The sequence below is a fragment of the Corvus cornix genome, chromosome Z, assembly GCF_000738735.6.
Source record: "Corvus cornix cornix isolate S_Up_H32 chromosome Z, ASM73873v5, whole genome shotgun sequence".
In the NCBI taxonomy this organism is placed as follows: domain Eukaryota; kingdom Metazoa; phylum Chordata; class Aves; order Passeriformes; family Corvidae; genus Corvus; species Corvus cornix.
In genome coordinates this window covers 45,737,799-45,761,432 of record NC_046357.1, presented here as the reverse complement: position 1 = coordinate 45,761,432, position 23,634 = coordinate 45,737,799, and the positions used below count along the sequence as shown (strand labels likewise).

The following is a 23,634-nucleotide window of genomic DNA, read 5'->3' as shown; positions in this document are numbered from 1 at the left end:
TTCACTCTCTTAATCCACTCTGGAAGCCATTTTAAAGTAAATCACTTAAGCTTCACTTCAGCACGCAGAAGACTCTTGTTCATGTAACAAATATTTTTAAGTCTTCATTAGTTAGTATAAAAGAAAATACTAGTGAAGTATGTTCCTCACTTTGAATTAGAGAGGCATTTGTTCCTCTTACGGCTTCAGAATGTACTTATTTGATCCTCTTCAAGTCTTCACCTAAGATAGTTACATCTGAAGTGTAAGAAGACCAGTAATGCGATTATCAAGCTGCACTTGATAAAATGTTGGAGACACGTAGATAGTTTGATAATCTTATTCAGGCAATAAAATAGTAAGATTCTTTCCATTTTGTAATGTCCTGCAGGTCATGCTATGAGGAATGCTCAATGGCTTTGATGCCTTTTCCTGGTCTTAAAATCAAGAGTCATACACAGTTAGAAGGGGAAAAGGGATTTTACCTTGGTATTTATTTTAAGGATCCTTAGGTGCACACATCCAGGTCAAATGCACCGAAATGCACCCTGCGAAAATGCACCCCCCCAAAAGATCGGGTATAACATTATAGGTTTTCCTAATTAGCATATCTATCAAAGATTCCCCAATGAGAGGCTCGAGTGAGCCCCCCTCCCCAAGGAACCTTCCCCTGGATGGTTCTATCTTGGTTTACAGGATGTGTTCTGGAGAGGACCTTGGGGTCTGGGGCACACTGATCCCTGGCTACGAAGCTTCTAAAATGTTTAGTCTCTCAGCTTGACAAACAAGTCCAAGAATGTAGGCAAAAAGCACTAGGAATACAGAAGTTGTAAAAAAAGGTATAACAGGGGTATAAAAGAAAAGGCAAAAAATCTTCATGGCATCATCTTTGGTCAGGTCATCCTGCTTTATTTCATTTGAGAGCACAAACACTTGGCATAAAGATGTAAGGACTAGTACAGATAGTGCTGAGCTGTGTGTAGAATAACACAACTTTATATTAAAAAGGGAAGTTAGAAACGGAACTCCTGGAGAGGGGCCAACAGAGAGCTTCAAGGATGGTTAAGGAACTGGAGTATCTGTCCTGTGAGGAAAGGTTGAGGGAGCTAGGTCTGTTTAGCCTCAAGAAGAGATCACTGAGAGAGGATCTTACCAATGCATTCAAGTATGTTAAAGGGTAGGTGGCAGGAGGATGGGGCCAGACTCTTTAAGTGGTGCCTGTGACAGGGCAAAGGGCAGCAGACACAAACACAAGAAGGTTCATCTCAATATGAGAAAAAACTTTCTTAGATTGGGGGTGACTGATCACTGAAACAGATTGCCCAGAGGGGCTGTGGAATTTCTTCCCTGGAGATGTTCAAAACCTGCCTGGACATGATCCTGTGCAAACTGCTCTGGGTGAACCTGTATTAGGATAGGGGGGTTGTGCTAGATGATCTCCAGGGGTCCTTTCCAACCCCAGCTATTCTGTAATTTTGTGAAATTTTGATTGCAGAGCTGTAAACCATTTATTCATTAAAAATTAGCTGTTGTTTCAGTCTACTTTCTCATTTATTTTAGATGACAGCAAGAGGAAGTCTAGGTATCCTATGCTCAACTTTTTATAGGTCTTAAAATTACAACAGCATGCAAATGTATTAGAGTGATAACACAAATAGCTAACCTTAGCCCCACTGACATCTGAAAATAGCTAAAGAAATGGGATGTTTTCAGCCTAGAGGAGGAGGGATCTAATCAGTCTTCCATTAGTGAGAGGTATTACTTCTCACTGAAGAAAGATGGAGGTGTACTCTTTGCAAGGGACCATAGTGACGGGGCAGGAGGCTGTGGGAATGAGGTACTTTGGGGAGAATTGTGTGGCTGTAGGAAAAACGTTTTTCGCTGTTAGAACAGTTAACCGTGAAAAGTTTGCCTGTTGAAGTGATGGAGTTACCTTTGAGGACATGGCTTGTCAGGGTCCTGGGTCATCTCCTCTGAGGCCCTGTGTTCTGCAAAAGATGGGACCAGTGAGCTTCAGAGGCCCTTGGCAACATGGACATGTTCTGCAGGGATGCGCACCTGTCTGTCGACAAATGCGAAGTGGGGGATTGAACCATAAATGCATCTTCTCCAGTTTGACCTCAAGGGTATTAAGTTTGCCTTTTTGCCAAGTTCAAGGTCACAGAGTTCAGCAAACCTTCAGCAAACCTCTGGAGCTTATACAGCTGCAGAAAGAAATGCTGTTACCCTTTTGTTCTTATTTCCCCTGTTCCTGAATTTGAGTGGTTCCATTGTGAGTTAGATGGGGAAACTCAACTAAATTAAAGAAAAATTTGTCAAATAAATAAAGTCGTTTTTCAGATTGTTTTTTTCACTGCACTGCAGTAGAAAAATGTATTTGTTGTCACCAGACAAGGGTAGTAGAGAGTGAGATTTTCCTTACTGTGCTGGTGCATTCCAACTTAAGCTGTAGATTGTCAAACAATAATGGGGAATAAAGAGAATTCATTTCATGTTCTCTACTCAACTTCTTTGCTCAAAGCCTTTGTAATTATTTTTATCTGTAGCTATTGCATGCAACAGTAGTTGCAGCAAGAGTAGTTTTTAAGCATTCTGATTGATAGTGTTTCATACACAATGATTGTCAGCACTGAGGTTTTGCAGGAGAATGCAACTCTGCTGGTCTCTGAAGTCTTTAAGATTCAGGTCCTTCATGGTGCTCTTTGTAGTGCACTTAATCAGTTTCTCAATTTGTCACTTCAAATGCTTTCTGAATTCTTCAGTGAAATTGTAGTCTTTGTCCACGATTGAAGACAAAGGGGTCTGGATCTGTCATCAGAAGTGTTCTGTTGGCCATCCTGTGTGGAAGTAGCTGTAGATAAAGTTTTTACACTTCTTGGCATGTGTCACCTAAGGTGCTGCTAAGAGTTGTTTTTGTTAGGACATATGTCTGTTAATTTTCTGTGAGGCAGCGTAGCATATGAAGTAAGGATTCAGTGCCTAAATGGCTGCGTTGTAACCTCTGTATGACCAGTGGTGCCGGCTGTTCTTGCCCACCGTACATAAATTCCAACACAGTACAGGCTGTTCCTTAGTAATGCTGGAGACACAGTCAACTCTGAATAAGTGAACTGAACCCTAACTATATGTAAAACCACTTTTTAAATTCATATATCTGACATATGCATTTTTAACTGTAGATGAGATTTACTGTCTGTATTGTATGTATCACCTTGTGGTTTTGGAGCTACTTTGTAGCAGTTTCTAGTGCTGATGTTGGCATGCTGTTTGTGCCTCTCTGGAAGTAACTTAGCTGGGTAAAATAGAGTGAAAATGTATTTTAAATAGTTCTAGTAAAAGACTGTCAGTGTTTGTGAATATCAGAACGTACAGGCAATGTTTCAAATAAATAGTTTATTGTAACTGCACAATAAATTTCTTGGGGCTTTTTAGTGAAATTAGTGATTTTTTTTATTTTTTTTTTTTTAATTAGTTAGTTATCCAGGGTCAGATTTTGGGTTAAACAGAGGTCTGATAGATGGTAAAAGTGGATATAAGCCTTGAAGTGTTAATTTTGCACTTTGAAAGACAATTTCCTAGTCATTGGAAGGGTTAAAATTTGCTCTTGTTCCAGATAGAAATACTTCTGTGTGCAACATACTTTTTTGGCTTTCTCTACTCAGATAATTATTGGAAATAATAATAGTAAAGATACATATTTTACCAGCCCACTGGTAGGAATGTCACCCTAGGACGTTGTGCCACTTTATTGAGATTAGCATCTGCTGCATTGTCATTTGGCTGCTGTGCTTTAATTAGAGTAATTATTTTGGTTGTGTGCTTTGGGCTGGATCACATCACCATTTTTTCCATGGTCTTACTGTTTGTGGTTCTGATGCAGAACCTCATGCAGAAATTAAGTGGCTCTGGAGGCTTCTGTCTGCATCTGTCTCTTCAGAGGTGCCAACTACTGGTGGCCAAGGTGGCTCACCAGTTTGTGAGGTAAATACAAATTACAGCTTCATTTCCTAAGGAAAGCTGTTATTAACTGTTGGTTTTCCTTGGCATGCTGAATTGTAGTTTCTGCATGTGTAGCAGTTGTTTCACAATCCATCATCTTATCTGGTGTAAGGAGAACAAGAATTTCTAGAAAGATCAGCAGACAAGTGTGGGTGGCAAAATATACATCCAGCTAATTTTAGTCTGAGTCAGAACATCCAAGGTACCATTACATGAGCATTTTCTCTCATAGCAAGTTCTCCCAGGTTCCTAACCCAGTGCAGTTGCTCAGGTGCTCTGTCAGAGTGAGTAATCCCTGTTGGAGGGCCATGCCGTGGGTGGCTGCAATAGTTTAAGTTAAGACACACCTAGCAAAGAAGGTGTTAGTTAGCAGGTATGATAGCCCATGTTCATGGAAGCAAGCTGTAGGAAATAAGGACATTCAGCATGCTAGCTACTTCACTGCTCTGTTGGAGACTTGAATGTGACATGCTTAATTTTAGATGTTTAAGTAAGGTAGTCATGTAGCCTGCTTTACACCCAAGGACCAGAAATAAGTACCTCTAGATGTTAATTCATCCTATATGCCTGTTCATACATTGTTTGCTTACAAAATAGGCTTTGCTGTTTGACACTGACATCTAAGCATCCGAAGTTGGGTTTGGGGCACAATGAGAGGCAGCTTACTATAGTTAAGGGTTACCTTGCATATGCACCTAATGCATGTTTAGGGGATTGTTTGTGTAAGAATTCTTCACAGAGAGCTAGTGCTCGATATGTTAATACCATAACCTAGTTTACTTTGTAGTGGGTTGTTTTGTTGGGGTTTTTTTTTTCAGGTAGACAGGCCCTTAGGTAAATTTTGAATTGACATGTCATTATTATATAAAAGGAGGGGCAGCTTATATGAAAAACCTTGTTGAGACAGAGAAATGTTTTCAGTACAAAGAACATTATTTTGTCCAGTAGATAAATTTCATGTACTCTGAGCTAGGCTCTGTGTTGCACCACTGTCAAAGGCTGAGAATTCATAGAGGTATCTGTTGCTGCAACCATTTGTTAATTTCCCCATGATATGTATGGTGGGAAGTGTAAGTCTTATCTTTTTCTTTTAGGTTGACAATTGCATTTTTCGCACTCTCTGGTCTGGATATGTTGGATTCCTTAGATGTGGTGAACAAAGATGATATAATAGAATGGATTTATTCCCTGCAGGTCCTTCCCACAGAAGACAGTGAGTGAGTTTTTAGTTTTTTTATTGATATTAACATCTTTACTTTTGCTTTTTACTTGGGGAATAGTGGATGGCTCTTGTTTTTATAAAATACAAGGTTGACCTTCCTGAAGTGCTGTCCTGATAATTTCAGGTAGTGATGTTGAGCAGATCTTGGAAATAGCTCCCTCGCAAATAATAAAGCTAGAAAAACCAGAAATTAATTTGAACATAAGCCAGTTTAAAATAGTATAATGAAGTTGCACTTTTAGGCATCTCAGAGGAATGTTTCACCTGGTTCTAAAAGAAATGGATATGTTGTGAAAGTATTACAAGTCTAATAGGAATACTATTAATACTAGGATTATATTGACTTCCACTCCAATGCCAGGAGCTCTGATCTTAGGTGTGGTTATTTACAACAGCTTTTGGAAAATTGGAGGTTTAAGGGTAAGAAGCAAAAAAGATAAACACAGTCCCTGCTTGAGAAAGAAAGATCTGTTCCTTAGATCTGTGAAGGTTGAATTCACCCAAGGTTTTGAGAAGGAATAGTGCTGCTGCTGAATCCCAGTTTTCCTCAGATTGCACAGCAGATTCAAGCTGGTGAGGGAACACACAGGAAACATTCCTTTCCTGGTGACTTGACAAGAAGTTAGGGGGTGCTGTTCCTGTAGGCTAGTTGGTGGTGGCGGTTTTTTCTGTGGCAGCCCAGGTGAATGGCTGGTAGCAGTAGAAGGGGTTGGAAGGAGGGAGGGAGATGTGGGCAAGGCACTGCTGCTTTATGACAGAAGGTGCTGGGATGTTAAATGCTGGTGTGGGCATAGCTCCAGGCTGGTGGTCTCCAGAGCAAAGACAATTCCAGGTGCCTGTCTGTAAAATCGTGAACATGCACTTTGGATGGATGTAGAAAGAAAATTGTGTGTTTCCTTTATATTATCTTGTCTAATTATATACTACAAATTAGGTCTCTAAAATCAGTTTTATGAAGTAAGCATATGGAAATCAAGACTGCTGATGCTTTATTTTTACAGTAATAAAAAAACCCTTTTTCTTACTCTGGAGGTTTAGAAACCATCAGATCCACGACAGAAATTAGTTCTAATAGATTTCTTTTTTCTTGTGTTGTATTCCAGGATTGATTCTTGAAAATTTGGATTACATAATTATTCCTGCAAAGTTTATTAATGATTAGAAGGTTCCTGTGCCTTACTGTTAAAAAATCTTTCCACTGTGTACATGCTTTGTTTTTAGGAGTAGCTCACTTTGTGACTTTTATCGCAGTCTTCAGGACTTCATTCCAAAAGAACAGGGAAGTTTGCAAGAAGAGAGATCAGAACGGGCATTTCTGTTTGTTTGTCTTTGACAGTAAGCAGTAATTCTCTGAGGGTTTCTACGTGGCCAAAGTTCAGAATATTGCTCTTGTCTAGAGCCTCCTAGGGAGGGCAGTCAAAATCTCAGCATGCAGATGTGGAGACTAACGGTTCAGTGGAGATGTGCTCCTTCTTTTTCTAGCTATCATCCCCTTATTAAACTGAGGGGAGTTTTGGGGAGCGCACTTTTGGCAGTGCACTCTGTGCTTTCTTCTTTTCACTAGAAGACCAAGCTTCCCTTCAGTCTTGCATTTTTGTATCATACTGTAATAACTTCTTACGCTTTTGGTAATAGCACTGCTCTTATCTGGTCGCTTGACTACTGAAACTTTAGCATTATTTGTATTTCATTTTTGCTTTTTCTGTTGGACGATAGAAAGTGCAAAATGTAAATGATGATGATAGCAGCAGGTTGGAAATTGGATGACTAAATGTGAAGAAGGAAACACCTACGCTCCTGTAATATCTCCTTTCAGTAAAATGCATTGGCTCTCTGTTTTTTAATCCTTGGTGGGTGCAGTGCTTGTTAATTGGCAGCCTCCCAGCAGCAGAGCTCCTGCTCCCTCTTTCGGTCTCTTTGAAGAAGTAACTGAACTGTGGTAGGTAGGCTAGGGCACTGAAGTTTCTGGTTTCAAAGTGCTCCTGCATCTCTAGTTAAAGAGGCGATTGCTAACTTGATGGGTTGGAATCTGTCCAGGTTAAAAAAAAAAAAAAGACCAAGAAAGCACAACATTTTACTTTTAAAGAAACATGCTATTGCAGCATTTTTTTCATGCATTCTAATAAATCTTTCTTTCCAGGGAATATTGGTTTTTAAACATTTAAATTAGAATACTTTTTATAATGATGAATTCCACCAGTCTAAAGTAACTCTATTGTACTTGATAGAACTCTTCACTAAGTTTGACTCTGGGACTGAAAACCAGTTTAAAAGCTACATTTTAAATGGGAATATGTTTTTACAGAATCTTGGGGTTTGTTCTTGATTGCATCAGTGGTTGAATTTCTAAAGTTCAGTATCAGTCAAAAAGAGAATTCCTGAAATACTTATTAGAAAAATAAATTTTTCTGCACTTCACATTTGTCCCTCCAAAGATTCCTTTATGCACAGCACTTAAATTGATTTTTATTTAAAGCATTGTTTTTAAGATGGTAAACTCAAATTATTTTGAGAACTACTGCTGCCTTACAGTCTTTTTTCCAGTGGATGGGAGACAGAACAGTTGATGCTTTGCAAACTTAGTGTCTGTTTATTTTTATCAAAAACTGTTATAGTAAGTGTACTGGCTGGGCTGGAATTCCTTTTTTTTCATAGTAGCCTCTAAGCTGCTGTGTTTTGAGCCTGATACTGAAAGAGTGTTGGCAACCACCAGTCTTTCAGCTATTGCCGAGCAGTGCCAGTCAAGGCTGGCTCTTTTTGCCTCCTCTGCACTCCTTTTCCCATGGCAGATATATCAGGGGACACAGTCAGGACAGCTGACCCAGGCTAACCTCAGGACTGACTGGAGGGACACTCCACACCATCTGACATCATTTTCAGCAATAAAAGCTTTTGGGAAAAGAGGGAGAAAGGGGGAAGTGTTTGTCACTCTGGCATTTGTCTTCCTGAGTAACCCTTACACCTGCTGAGACCCTGCTTTCTGGGAAGTGGCTATACACGTGCTTGGCTGATGGGATGTAGTAAATTAATTCCCACTTTGCTTTGCTGGGTGCCCAGAACTTTGGCTTCACCTGTCAAACTGTCTCTGTCTCGCTCTGTGAGTCTTCTCTCCATCTCTATTTTCTTGCCTCAGCTGCTGTTTGGAGTCAACCCAACAGCAGTGTTACAGAACCTTCTAGAAAATTTAGAATTTCATGGTTTAGAGCACTTCTTAGATGAAGTCTCACAATACGCTGTGATAGTTTTAGGTGCCATGTTTGTATTTAGTGATAGATGTAATATATCTGATGGCTAATGATAGCTTCACTTCAGAGGTTTGTAGCCTTTGAAATGTTATGTGAAACTAAAGTTCACTGATACTTAAGTGGTGAGATCTTGATCTACTGAGTAAGAAAACAAATAAATGGTCTGTCAGCCTAATCAAAATGCACTTAAGGAAACTGAAGATTAAGGTCTGTCAGGATAGACTGTATTCTTCTGTGGGTTTATTGTAGCTGTGATACAAACAGATAATGTCCTTTAGGTACCATAATTTTAGCTCAAGTCTTCCAGAGACTGGCTCAATACCATTTCTTACTCGGAGGGAATGGCATGTCACATGTGCAAACTGACCCTCAAACGGAAACATATTTTTAGCTGAATGCTTCAACTTACTGCTGCCTTCTGCTTGTTTGAAGGGCCCCTGTCTTCTGTAACTCACACTAAATAGTTTGGCTTTATCTTGCATAGACTTTGGCCACTGTTACCTTTCCTTCCCTTTTAGTAAATGCTTTGCTTAGGTGCATAACTAATATTTGTTTCGGTTTTGTTTGTGTGCTCACTGCAAGAAGACCTCATTCTGTTTCCTTTTAGAAAGAAGTTGAAATCTTAAAAAGTGCTTTTTTTTTCTCATTTTGAGGAGGGTGTTCTTTTACAAGCCTTACCAGAAATGATACGTTTTTAGATTAAAACGTATTTTTTGAAGTGTTAGTGAAATTGGAAAAGGGACAAAAGACCCTCTTTTAACTAGTTGCTTGTTCTTAAGATCCTTACCATATCAGTATTTTGCTGTTTTTCCTCTCATAGTGCAGCTTCTTGACAGAATTTCAAGTTTACCTACCTAAAGTGCAACTCGTAGCAATTTAAGGAAGATGTATTCCAGTTTCTTGCAAGTCACATTCAAAGCCAGTTCAGCACTTTTAAAAGAGAGTGAATCCAGAGAGTACTTTGTACTCAAGTAATCTAAATTACACAGTGGAAGCACACTGCTTGGCCATATTCATCCACCATCCTCCCCCATAGGAACAGTGGCATTTGTTTGACCCTGCTTGAGAGATTGCTGAAGTGGCAGAAAAACATGCATTTATTTATCTAACAGAAGGTTAGCTTTGTGTTGCATTGGTGAACTGTGTTGATTAGGAGTCCCAGTGCCAGCCCACTGAGGGCGAGGGAAGAAAATTGTACTTTTTGACAGCTGGATGCTTCACTAGCTTGATGTACTAGGAAATGGAACTGAAAGGAACACTGAAACGTATTTTATTTGTTGGTCTGAATCCCCAGGACCCATGGATAACAGACTGAAAACCAATATGTTACACGACAGACTTAAAACTTAGTTCTATCAAAGTCTAAATTTAGATTTGTATTAATGATTCTTTTTTCTAATGTGGCAGTACCAAAAAAAAATGTATAAAATGACATTGACTTTGTTCAAATCATTGATACATCTGAGCTTTCTGATCCTGAGTTTCTTGAGCAAAAATACAAATTTTCCTCCAACATAACTTTCTTTAATGGCTACATTTGAAGTATTTATCTGGATGTATAATGGACTTCCATTTCAGAGAATTCAACTTTGCATTTGGTGACATACTGTAGTGCTTTGATTTACAGGAACAATTACAAGCTCTAGTTCAGTGAGAAGAGCTTATGCTTACTTTTATCTGGATGTACTGACTGAATCAGCCTATGTTAAAGCTATGATTTTTTAATATATTATAAGATTTTAATAATGTATGTAAACTCCTGTACTTAGCAAAAGGAGAGAACCCTTGCAGCCAGAGGAATGCATGGATAATCTGAATGTGAAAAAGTAGTGGTAAAAGTTTATCAATCCTTCCCTGCAAGAGAAATCATGAAAAATAACGAAAATGCTCTGTCTGTAAAAAAAGAGCTCTTAGGATAAGTTTTCTGTGGTCATCACGTGAAGCTCTTTTACATATCTTAAGGACTTTCTGGCTTAAGGATACATAAGTAACCTCTTTTTCTTCGCAGGAAAGTTGCAGCTCTTGATTTAAGCATGAAGTCTTTTGGTTTTGGAAAGGGTCGGTTTTCTTTAGTTGTCAAATGAGGAGAGTTTTTCCAGATGTGTTTTGTTCAGCTTGCAGTAGTTACACAGCAGTTTATGAAATATTTATTACTTTTTGCTCTGTCTTAAGCTCCTGCAGAAAGTGGCTGAGTAAGGTTAATGGTGGAAGTGAACAGCAGGTGGTACCATTTCATAGCTGCAGTTGGACTGATGCACAGCAAACTGCTGGAGCTGAACTGGTCACTCTAGCAGGTTTTTCCCAGGGGACATAAGCTGTGATCATATCCTTTTAATTTGAGTGTATTTCATTTTTAATTCTATTTCTGATTCTCACAGCCCATTTTTGTTTCAAGAAAGTAAAGAGTTGGATTAGCAATACTAAACTATTACATAAAACGAGAAGTATGAGTGCTTTGCAATAAAATAGTAAAACCAACTTCACAGAAAATTCTATTTCACATTATCAGGTTTCTTTCATAAACTGAAAGACAGTAATTTCCTGTAACTCTCCTTTGGTTCCCATTTGATTTTGAGCTTGTATGTTCACAGGATGCTAAAAAACCATTTTGAGACACAACATCAGTGTTGTAGAGTCATGTGGTAAAAACAAGCTGTTTTCACTTCCTATTTTAATGCTTCCTTTATCAACTAAGAATTCTATTTTTTAATGCATGTATTGTGACTAGAGATTTAGCAACTCACTTGTAATACCAAACGTCTAGGAAGCATCTATTGCAGGCAGATTAATGCATTTGAGGACAGGATAAAATTCCCTGCGAAGTTTGCCCTAAAGGGCATGCTGGTCTTCTGTTTTTTTCTTAGGAGCCAGTGTGAGAAGTTTAGAATGGGAGATCAGAAGTACTGACAGAAAGAGTCAAAATAGATTTTAAATTGACAGCAATGCATTTAAAACTCCAACATTTTAAAATTGCAAATGCTGTTTTCTAGTTGATAGAAGTTTAGTAGCACAGAAAAGATTTTCAAATACTACATGAAAATTTAACATCTAAAGGGAGTAATAGGGCATGATTTCACTAATGTACTTCATTTTTAATCTATTTGTATATTATCTGTGAATTCAGAAGACAATCAAAGCGACCCACTGACAGCATACAAAACACTAGTAGCATGAAACTTGTGGTTCACGCTGTCATTTCTACTATGATAATAACTATGTGCTACACTCCAAAAGGCCAGTGATGGGGATCAGTATTTCTGGGATGAATCCTTCCATCTAGCAACTATCAGCTGAGTTCTGTTCAACTGCAGCGCTGTCTTGGTTGTAGCATGTTTCCCTTTGCAGCAGGCCTGGATAGCTGTGTGTTAGTAGCATAGCAGCTCTCTTCTGGATGAAGGGTTTCTGCACTAGTATCATTTCAAAGTGAGTGTTCTAGTTTGTTTAAGTACTTAAGACGCAGATTCATTTTTACTGAAAATGAAAGTGAATGGTGATTTTTTTTCCCATGATGTCACCTAGGAAATCTGGGAATTACCAGGCAGGAATTCTAGGTCTTCCCTTACTGATTAATTCACATTGTGGCATTTTTGAAATTGTGATTTTTTTTGGGCAGTGTCCTTCAAGACCTTAGATTGGTCTTTAAAACTCGTTCAATTTTTTTGTGCTTTCCAGAGGCTGATGCAACATGAAATGCAAGTTTTTGACTCTGGGAGTGAACAGACAAATGTTCTCTTATGAGAATGTTTAGTTTATAATAAAAAAAACAGTTATGAAATTTTTTTTTGTCTACAAATACAGATACTCTTTCTTTTTCCTCTTTGTGGATCTGACTATGGCACACCAGCTTTTCAGCAGGCTGAAGTTGCTTTTGTTACGTGTGTAGCATCATTTAAAAGTACTTTTGTCTGAACTGTGGAGGAAGTGGAGAATTGTAGGTGTTTTGCTCCATGTCAGTTAGATCCAAAGACTTGTCTTGCAGAGAAAGTTGCGTACTTTAGGCCAAGTAGAAATTCTTAGGCTAATAAAACCTTTCTAGTTTGAAGTTTGCATATATACAGACTATATTTAGAATTAGAAGGTAATATGCTGCTAAGTTATACCAGAGCTTGTAGGCCATATTGCATAGTGATGTTACTTAGAGTTTCAGCTTTATAACTATTAATTCTTATTTATTCTGGTGCAATTTTCCCTAATATCCGTGAGGATTTTTTAGATTAATGGCTGTATAACTTAGAAAACATGGAGAGGATTTAAGAACAGCCAGCTGCTGTTTAACTGTGGCATTCATTAGGTTTTTACTTTCAGACACCGAGCAGTAAACAACCGAGGTTTTGCCATGCAAAAGCAAGTTTGAGCCCTGCAAAGCTGTACTTAACTGTTGACAGTGTGTGGTTCACACTTCTATGTGCTACATGTTCAGGTATTGTGACACATTTGAAACAAATTACACTGAATCACTGACAGAAATGTTTGATAGCTACAATGTACTTAAAACTGCGAATTGTTTGTCCTTGAACATGTTGCGAAGTATCTTGAAACAGTTCTGCTTGGGAACAGACGGTATTACCAGGCAGGAATCCAGAGAGGAATAAAAAAATATGTTAACTCTGGCCATTTTCCCAGGGGAGCAGTCCTTTTCTTCTTTTTTTCTTGTGAGCATAGAAGACAAGTCTGTGGTGATACAAACTGTGTTTCCAACAAATTAAAAGAAAATCTGATGCTTTGTGTTTTGTCACTGCAGCAGTAAGTAAGTTAAGTTTGCTTGTGATTTTATTTGTTTAATTTTTTGTTAATCAGAGAGATAACAAACTAAGGTTGAGAACTGCGAAACACATGCACACTGTATTAAGGCTGTGGATAGTGTTGAACTAGCAGATCTTGATCTCATTAGAGAATTATGGTTTATAATGATTGTTTCAACAAAACAAGTTAGTTGAGTGTTGTTTAATCTTTTCCAGGATCAAACATGAATCGCTGTGGATTCAGAGGCTCTTCATATTTAGGGATGCCATTCAATCCCTCCAAGGTCAGTTAAGAATGTATATGTGAAATGTTTTAAATTAGGCAATAAATGATCTTGTGTCTTTTTTATAATATTTACTGCATGATTACAGAATGTCTGGAAGGCAGGGAATTTTGTACTGTTAATAGTGAAATGTTTGCAGAACTTTTAAGAAATGTGCCTGAGAAACATACGAAAATGATACCTAGAACTTCAGTTCTCACAGCAGTGAAGAAATTGACATACAAATTGTGGCTTATCTCAGTGCAGTTTCCTCCTTTTCTGGTCTTTTACTAATGAATGAAGACTTCTCTAGCTGAGGAGCTGTCATGAGGTAGAGAAGGGCAGAATAGCCCTAATTAAGTGGTGCAGAATGTGCTGTTCTTTGGTATCATAGAATGGTTCAGGCTGGAAGGGGCCCTTAAGATCATCTAGCTCCTATCCCCTTGCCACTGGCAGGGACACCTTCCACTAGACCAGATTGCTCAGGACCTCATCCAGCTTGGCCTTGGACAATTCCAGGGGTGTGGATTACACAGCTCTGGACAATCTAATCCAATGTCTTGCCATCCTCACAGTAAAGAGTTTCTTTCTAATACATAATCTAAACCTGCCCTCTTTCAGTTTGAAGCCATTCCCCCTTGTCCTGTCAGTACATGCTCTTGTCAAAAGTCTCTCTCCATCTTTCTTGTAGGGTCCCTTCAGGAACTGGAAGGCCACAAAGGTCACCTCAAAGCCTTCTCTTTTCCAGGCTGACAAATCCCAACTCTTGTAGCCTTTTCTTATAGGAGAGGTGCTCCAGCCCTCTGGTGAACTTAGTGGCCTCCTCTGGATGTGTTCCAACAAGTTCCCATCCTTCCTGTGCTGAGGACCCCAGGGCGGATACAGCATTCCATATGGGGTCTCAGCAGGGAGGAGCAGAGGGGCAGAATCCCCTCCTTCCCCTTCTGCCCACGCTGCTTTGGATGCAGCCCAGGACATGTTTGGCTTTCTGGGCAGAGTGCACATGGCTGGGTCACATCCAGCCTCTCATCCACCAACACCTCCCTGGTCCTTTGCTCTCAATGGCTTCTCTTCTTCTCACGCTCTGGGGTTGTCCTATGCCAGGTGTAGCACCTTGCACTTGGTCTTGCTAAATCTCATGAGGTTCCCACGACCCACTTCCAGAGCTTGTCCAGGTCCTTTGAGAAGGGTGAATCCCATCTGATGCCAATGTGTCTGGTGCCATGTAGGCCATCGCATTGTCAAAAAAACACCTAAAATCTTGGCAGTGACATGAGCCAGGGAGCCATGTATTAATAGGCTGGGCCTGACTGTTTCTTCCAAAGTCAGTGCTGCAAGTGCGACTGGTATTTCTCTTCCTGTGTTGAATCATGTGTATTTGATTGTACCTGGTACCCCCGGAGACTTAGGCAAGGCTCTGTTCATCCCTGTTTGTCATGACTGTAAGAGAGGATGCTTTGAAGCCCAATGAACTGAGGTTCAAGAGAGTTAAACTTTCATATGAAAAGAAAGTGCCTTTAATAAAAGAGAGGAAGGAGGTTAGCAGAGGCTAGTTTAGTGCTCTCATGGATTTTTCATCCAATTTTCAGTGAGATTTGATTCTTCACTCTCAAACACAGGACAGAGCTACTGTACTTTCGCAGTCCTTCCTGCACACTGGACTCTACATTTCTTTTCCAGCTGTATCCCACCTTTAGCAGCTCTACAGTGTAGTACATTGTATCAGTGCATACTTTTGGAAACCTTTTTCACATCCTCCCCAGTGTATGATGCTAGAAGGGTTTATTCTGGATATAGTTCTGAGATCTTGTAAAGGGCCATGAAAACAGAAAGTGTGTAATATTGGCAAAGCATTGTTTTCCCCTCCCAACACTTGGTGGTGTTTTAATTCTCAACTTCCTATAGTATATGCTTCATACTGAAATACTATCTTTACTGGAAATATGTTGCAATCCATTAGTGTCTTAGAATGTGTTGGCCAATATACAGTTGGGATAAAGGGGTGGAATTGTGTAACCTGTGGAAATTAGCTACAAGGTCACTATCTCTAGAAAGTTGTTTGCATGTGGATGTGGTTTTTATTTAAGCATTGCAGTGCTTTATTCATTGTATCTGCATTTGAAGGATTGTATCCGCTTGATTTATTGGCCAAGAAAGGTTTAAAGCATTTCCAGTACTGTTGCCTGAAATGTTCTGAAATAACTCAGAAAAAAAGGCTTGGAAATTCACTGCTATGACTCTGAGATTTGTTTACAGTCACATCGTTTTTCTTTATTCATTATTTAAAAACATTCTGTTAAATCTGCCTTGAAAAATATTTTTTGAAAAGCCTGTAAGTATTTTGGATTTGCATTGACATTTGCTGTTTATTACATGCTGCTAGAGTGATTTCATTCTTGAACTCTGAGTCAGTGGTATCAGAGATAGCCAAATCTATTTGGTCAGTAGGGACCTTTCAAAACAGTAGAAAAGAGCAAGGGTTATGTTGGAATATCCAACTTTACTAAAGGATAGGTTGTTTGGGTTTGGTTTGGGAGTTGAGGTGTTACGGCTGTTGCATTTGTGGTGTTTGATGGTAATGTCTTTTCAGCTTTTTTGGGACAGAAGCAAAAGTAAAATTAAAGCATATCCACTTCACCAACTCAGAACACAGCCCTCACAAACTGTAACAGTCTTAAGTGTGAATGAGGGCTACGAGTTACTCCTCTGTCATCACATTTAAAACATGATTAATTTTAGAATTAGAAAATAATTATATACTGAAGTGGCTCCAGATTTTGCACTCTCTCTGATTTGGTGTTATTGAAGTTTAAACTAGCTTTTTAATTTAGGGGTGAACAGTCTCCTCAAAGTTTCAGATGGGCCTAAGTCTTTTCAGTCTGTTTAAAGTGTTGTGAATCAGTTTTAGAGCTAAATTGAAAGCCAGTAGCTGCAAGTAAGCTGCATGTAAGATTGTGGTAATTAACATAGCTTTCACTTGGGGAAAAAATATTTCTTTTGTATTCCTCACACAACATTGTAAGGCTGCAACACTCATACTGGTGAGAGATGAATAGTTAAAAATATTTTGCAGAGTGAATCACAGAGAAGATAACAATAAGTAGAATACAAAAGTAAATTTAAGATAAAAATAAATACTATAAAGACCCTGGTAAGCCTGGGCTAAAATATCTCTGTATTATGTATTTTTTTTATTTTAAGCAGACATCTCTATAATATATTTTGAGGGGTCCTGTACAACATGGTCTACGAAAAAGTGTCTTTGCCCATGGCAGGGGAGTTACAGCTAGATGACCTTAAGGTCCCTTACAACCCAGGCCATTCTGTGGTTCTGTGAAGTGAGAAATGGCAAGATCTTGCAGAACAGTTTTGAAACAAGTAAAGAGATCACAAAAGCAGAGATATCTTGAATTAGCGACTAGACACTGCGTTTGGCAACGTACCGTAAATTTTACTCAAATTAGCTAAATCAGCTAAAATCGTGTGCTTTAAATGAACTCAAATCATCATAATGTGAAAAACACACCTCTAAGGCTTAGGCTACCCAGCTCCAAGTGAAGACCCCTACCCACTGAACATCTGCAATAAACATAAATTACATTGTACCTTTACATCAAAGTATGCAAAAAATTGTCCAACAGCTATTAAGTAGGCATGTATTTAGAAATTAGATAACTGCATACTTACATATTCTGAAAGTATAATCAATGCTTCTTGGCTGTAACCAGGTGTGTTGGCTTTGTGTACTTAGCACCCAGCACACACCTCTGTGCAAACATGTCAAATCTAATAAACTCCATGTGTGGATTGGCATCCTGGGCGAAAGAATCCTGTCTTGGGGCAACAGTGCCAGGTGTGAGAAGAAAGTTTCTTGAAAGTGGGACTGCGCCAGTGCAAGTGTATGTTCAGTAGCATTCTTTATTAGTGTTTGACGAGATCTTGCCCATGCTTCTACAGTAGAGAGAGTTTCTTAGCTCTCTCTGCAGTGGACAGTGGGAATTCTTGGTGGCTGTGAGTTACATTTTAATAGCTGTTCTAAATTATATAGTGGGGAACACTGTCACATCGATGAGCCAAGTGTTTGAAAGCTTCCCCTCACCTTACATCTTTAAGTGTTAATCCTTTTAAAGAAGGCTGAGATTGTGGAGAACATGATGGTAATGCCAATAGAGTAGAACTCTTTACTCCATCTCTGAGATTCAAGTAAATCTGTTTCCTGTGGGACCTACAGAGTAGTTACCACAAAAGGCAAAGTGCATAGAGAAGAGGCCCTGGCCATACTTCCTTTATTGTCTTTTCAGAGTATGTCTGCACCAGTGCATTAGCTCAGGTCAGTCAGCGAATTTGTAAATTCCTTACAAAAGGAATTTAATGTGCCCTATATGTCTGTTTAACGTGCAGGGTAGGAGGCAGTGATGGGGGCACTTGCAGCACAGGGGTGGGAGTGGGAGCTGTTGAGATTTGTGTCCCCTTCTCAAGAGAGGGTCCAGGACCAGGAATAAGGGAGAGGAGGTGCAGGTCTCAGCACTCCCTCTCCTCTTCTCCTTCTCTGTTACATAGCTTTTTCAGTGCTGCTGAAGCCATTTCACCTTGTTTTCTGCCTCCCTTTCTCAACCGTCTTTGATTCCCTTGTGCAAGAGCAGTCTGTTGCTGTCTGGTGGCTAGTAACAATTTTTCTCCCAGTTTCTTACTAGAAGCAAAACCTTTTGGCTTTGGAAATAATAACTTGCCTGAAAAATGCCAGTTACACATAACATAATATTAAATTTTGGTTTTATGCTGCTTTTTTCTTGTGTTTTTAGGATGAGTTGCAAAATAAGAATTACAACTGATTAGACAATAATGCTAGTAAAATATCATTTGAAAATCTATCTCTACTACTCAGCATTGAAATAGCTTTTATTCTGTTGAAATAGTTACCTTGCAGTTGCTCCCAACTGAACCATCCCAAGTATCCAAAGTCATCTTGTTACATGTGGTCTCTGTTTTCATGAAGTGGTACAGTCCAGGATGGGCCTATAAAATACCATAAAGAAAAATAATAATTTTAGCACAGCTGTATCAATCCCTTGCTCATTTCTGTTATTTGTATTGTGGGACTAGTCAGCATTTAGCTATCATTTTAGGTTCTCAGTTGACATTCAGTGATCTTTGTGAGTTCCTTCCAACTCAGGATATTTTATGTTTTTGTGATTATTTGGTGTATAAATACTTTGTTTTAACTCTGATTATTATTTTAAAATAGATGAAAGTAGATAAGTGGCTAATTTGGTATTGCTTCAGTTGACAGAGAGATTATTAATAATCTCTCACACTGCTTTCTCCTTGTAGATCATTGTGTTGTAAAATCTTTGCTGGAGGGAGGGGCCCTCCAGAGGTTTGACTGTTTTAAGAGTGCTTACCCAGCTGCCAGGAAGCTAGTGCCCAGTGGTGTGTCAGGACAAACTTAGGCACAGTTGAAGAGATCCCATCTTTTTGCTTAACTGTTGCACAAATATAGCTCTTGGCAAAGCTTTTTTCCAAAGCTTCCTGCTGACCAAGTATTTAGAAGGTTAGCAGAGTTATGCAGTAGCTCAGTTTGACGAGGAAAGCTGAGCAGGATGCCTTCAGTTTAACCGTAATGAGTGAAGGGAAAAGTCATTTGTTTGCCTCTTGACTAAAAAAAAAAAAAAAAAAAATTGCTGTAGTATAAGATCTTGTGATGTTTCAGTATTTCTATTTTTTTCCTCTTTTTTTAGGGTCCAGGTATATCTCATCCCTATGATAGTGGACACATAGCAATGACTTACACAGGACTATCATGTCTGGTTATTCTTGGGGATGATTTAAGTCGAGTAAATAAAGATGCCATACTGGCAGGACTGAGAGCTCTCCAGCTGGAGGATGGAAGGTAAAAGATATTTTATATTCTGCAGCTTTCACAACCCACATGTGGAATGAAACATAAGAAACATGTTATTTTAAAAAGTAGCTATAATCTTTTTGTTCTATAAGCAAATAGTTTGGTTGGCAACTGTATCAGTCATAGAAGATATGCCAATATGTATGCTGGCTTCTTGCAAGTTGTTAAGTCATCAGAGGATACTGACTGACTAGTTCTTTGAACCAAATGGAGGCTTGCCAAGCAGAAGAAACAATTAAAGGTTTATTTATTGTCACAGGTAATTCAACCTTTTACCTATTTTTGTATATCTTAGAATCATCTAGGTTGAAAAAGACCCTAAGATCATGAAGTCCAGCTATTAACCCAGCACTGCCAAATCCAGCACTAAACCATGTCCCTAAACACCACATCTACATGTCTTTTAAATACCTCCAGCCATGGTGACTCCACCATTTCCCTGGGCAGCCACTTCCAGTGCTAGACAACCCTTCTGATGAAGAAATTTTTCCTTATACCTAGTCTAAACCTCCCCTGGTGCAACTTGAGGCCACTTCCTCTGTCCCACTTGGGAGAGGAGACCAACCCTTCCCACAGCCTCCTTTCAAGTAGTTGTAGAGAGTGATAAGGTGTTCTCTCAGTGTTCTTTTCTCCAGGCTGAACACTCAAAGGTGCCTCAGCTGCTCCTCATCAGACTTGTGCTTCAGACCCTTTCCCAGCTCCACTGCCCTTCCCTGGACATGCTCCAGCACCTCAGTGTCTTCTTTGTTGTAAGGGGCCCAAACTGAACACAGCACTCGAGGTGTGGCTTCACCAGTGCCTGATACAGGCGGATGGTCACTTCCCTGGTCCTGGTGGCCACTTTCTGATACAAGCATCCAAATCAGGGCATCCTTCATCATCTTAGGAGTATCTGAGATTGTGCCAAAAGAGCCCAGGTGCAATAATTGTAAAATGTTCATAGAGTTTGGTGAGATTGTGACAATAAGAAATGAAACGCTCATTTACCATTTGTATTAGAAATGGTAGTATTAGCAATTACTTTTATACATACCTGGGAAACTGGTCCTGAAGTTGCAGTACGGAAGGAAAGCCTTGTGAGCTATTAGGATTTCTAGAAAGTCAAAGAATTCTGCCCAAAAGAGTAAATGGTAAAATGCTGAGTCATATATCTGTATCTACACTAATAGGAGAAAGACTGTAAGCATAAACATCTTGGAATAAATAAACACCAGTGTCATTACATTGCTGGAAATAGTTACCCAGGCCCCTAAATGTTAATAGTTCTATTCATTTTCCTTGGCTTAGAATCACATCTTCTATGAAGAAAATCTAGTGTAGCTTTGGGTTATATTTATGAGACTACTGGAAACTAATCTTCAAAGAAAACACTGCGCAATTCCTTGAACTGCATTTCATATTTTCTGGTGTAACAGCCGAAACAGTGTCTAAAGACAGAAATGTTTCTTTCAGTTTCTGTGCAGTGCTGGAAGGAAGTGAGAATGATATGAGGTTTGTGTACTGTGCTTCCTGCATCTGCTACATGCTTGATAACTGGTCAGGCATGGATATGAAGAAAGCGATAGACTACATTAGAAGAAGTATGGTGAGTGTTCACAAAATGTTATTTCTTTCTATGCTTTAAGGCTTATAGCTTTTCTTCTTAACTATGGCTAAAATAATCTCTGTCCAAACTGAAGTATTCTGGTAATTTCTTTATTTTTCCTTCCTGCTCTAGCAAGTTGAGAATTACAAAGTACATTTTTTTTTGCATATGTATTTTCATGAAATGTGTGTGCTAGCAAGATAATTTTATTTGCTGTGTTTGCTCACTGCAAATTAAATTTAAAATCCTCTTTATTTTAAATAATTAAAAAATCAAAAGCAAGTTTTTGGAAACTGAGGTGTGATGTTTGCATAACTTAGAGAAGGTGCGTAAAGCACTGTATCAGTAAAATCCTCATGTTTCATTGAGCTGTAGTTCTGCTTTTTAAAAGATGTACTGATTCAAATAAGCTAATTATTGACACCAGTTCATGCTTAAGTGTTTCCAGTCATGCACTCCATTATTTATTTATTAGATAACTTGGAGTGAAGAAAAATATTCATGAGTATGTACACATCTTTTTTTCTGTGTCTGTGCAAGTTGTCTTCATATTTGGTTGGAGTAAAGGAGCTTTCCATTTTTTTTAATGTCGTTTCATTAGTTTGAGTTACATTTTCCAACATTGAAATACAATTTTTTAAAGAAGCTGAGCAAGCTTGAAAATTGCAGTTCCCTGAGTGTCAGTAAACATAGGGTAAAGACCCAAATTTATGATGACACACAACTTCTGTTGTAAATGAGTATTTTCAGTAGTTGCTGCCAGCAGCAAGATTGTAAAATATATGTGAGAAACAAGCTTAAAAAAAGACTTTAAAATCTCCTGCTTCAGACCAAATTGTTTTTTATTTGTTGTTTATTTTTAAAGGAGGTAGTTGGATGCCTTAATATTTCTTAGTGTTCACCTCAAGAAGCTTTCTGGCACACTGCCATGGTCCTGGACAGACAAAGGTGATCAAGGCCAGGGCTCAGTCATACAAGGATATGGACCTGCAGTCTGCTCACACCCTAGTGACACTTTTTATCCCCTTTTCCCCTCTGTTTTCACTTACTTGTTCTTCCCCAGTCTACTTTGATTTTCGCTTTCTTACCGTTGGTCCTTTCCCTAGCCATGCCATAGTAAGTCGTGCACACCCCTACATTCCCCAGAGAACAGTCCATAACAAGGGCATTTTCTGTACAATCCTTGAATCTTCCTCCCCTGCATCCCATAAGAGCCCTTCTCCTGTAGTTGGTAGCTCACCTTACTCAGCACGGGTTCTCAGGATGAGAATATCCCTACTGAATCCTCTCAGTGGGTTTCACCCAAGGACAGTGATTTATCCATTCTCTTTTCACAGTCTGAGGGAGGAGCTTAGGCAGACTGCTTGCTCAAACTGATTAGGTCAGGAGAATTCTTCCTCCTCTGACCCTTTCTGGACCTTTGTGTTTACTGAGATGAGTCTTTAGTCAGATAGCTTTGCAGAGATACAAAAGGAGAATCAAGTATTACAAAAGAATACAAAAGAAAACACAGGAGCAAAATCCTCATTGTAGTTCTGTACATCACTGTTTGTTAGTTAACCTTGTGAATATCTGAGTGCAGTTTTCATCGCAAAGGAAATGGTGGAACTAGGAAGGGGCAAAGAAAGTTGAGTTGAATGGTGAAAGGTATGAACCAGATTGTGTAAAAGGAGTATTTAATGTACTAGGAGTCTTTGTTCTGGACATGAGATTGTTAAGTAGAGTGTGACAGAGGTGTGTAAGGTAACAAGTAGCACTGAAAAAATAAAGGGAGCAAGAAGCAACTATTTCTTTCTAAGACAGAACTAGAGAGCATCAGGTGAGGCCTTTAATAGCGCAGGCAAGTGGAGATTTTTAAAGTTTAGATCTTTGAAATGATACTGGAGATTTATTGTGTAGTGTGATCTTGAACTAGATTTATACTTTGCTTCTAGATCTTAGCATTAATTGTTGTACCTGCACATTCCAATCATTATGCCCTTATTGGAAAAATTGATACCACTTAAAAAAAAATGAGTAATTGAAGCCTGAACAGGGCAAGACATCTTGGAAGGCCTCATATTAATATTTCAGTTCACCAGTAAAGTAGACCTGGAGTCATGGCATGGTCAAAGTTCGGAAGACACTGATCACAAAGATTGTGTCTTTTCCTGGCTAGCTCAGAGAGTAACTTAGATCCTATAAGCAGTGTTCTGCAGGCAGCAGTCATCCTAGCATTTAGAAATGTGCAGCAAGACATGCTGTATTTTTGTCCAGGTTTACTGTGAATTTGTAGGTTAACTATACACTCTGTTCAGTAGAACTTCTTTAAACCACTAGTGTGCTTTGAATTCACTGCAGAGTTGGCATGCACATGTATACTAGTTCTGTCTGTGTTTTCTGGGTTTGCACTCCTTGGTCAGACCAGTATTTCTGTGAATTAACTCAGTTGCAAGGTGTCTGGCAATTCTAGGAAAAGACACAAAACCTTTGCATCTGGCTTGGTCACATTTAGAGCTGCAGATGTGTCTGAAGAAGTCTCAGACATTCAGGGACTAGCCCATTGTGAAAATCATTTCACAGCAGTGCTTATTCCTTCCTTTCATTCATCTCTTCACCACTTTCCTTGAGATGTATTTCGGTTCAATTACCTATCACAGGAGCCAAGTATTTCTTAAAGTGTATCTCATAAATAAATACAATGAATGTGACATGTGA

The 23,634-nt window shown here is 39.0% G+C and overlaps 1 protein-coding gene and 1 long non-coding RNA gene across 2 annotated transcripts in view; one reads left to right on the top strand and one right to left on the bottom strand.

Annotated features, from left to right (window-relative positions):
• Positions 1 to 23,634, top strand: part of PGGT1B (protein geranylgeranyltransferase type I subunit beta) — a 36,001-nt gene that overhangs the window by 566 nt on the left and 11,801 nt on the right. The window contains 4 exon segments of the mRNA XM_039566796.1: positions 5,073 to 5,191; positions 13,404 to 13,471; positions 19,189 to 19,340; positions 20,805 to 20,937. Of these exon segments, the coding sequence (XP_039422730.1) occupies positions 5,073 to 5,191; positions 13,404 to 13,471; positions 19,189 to 19,340; positions 20,805 to 20,937 (472 nt within the window).
• On the bottom strand, positions 7,032 to 18,941 carry LOC109144862. The gene is made up of 3 exons (XR_002045859.3): positions 18,853 to 18,941; positions 18,371 to 18,466; positions 7,032 to 7,229 (listed from the first exon to the last, which is right to left on the bottom strand). It is a non-coding gene; the product is annotated as an uncharacterized LOC109144862 (long non-coding RNA).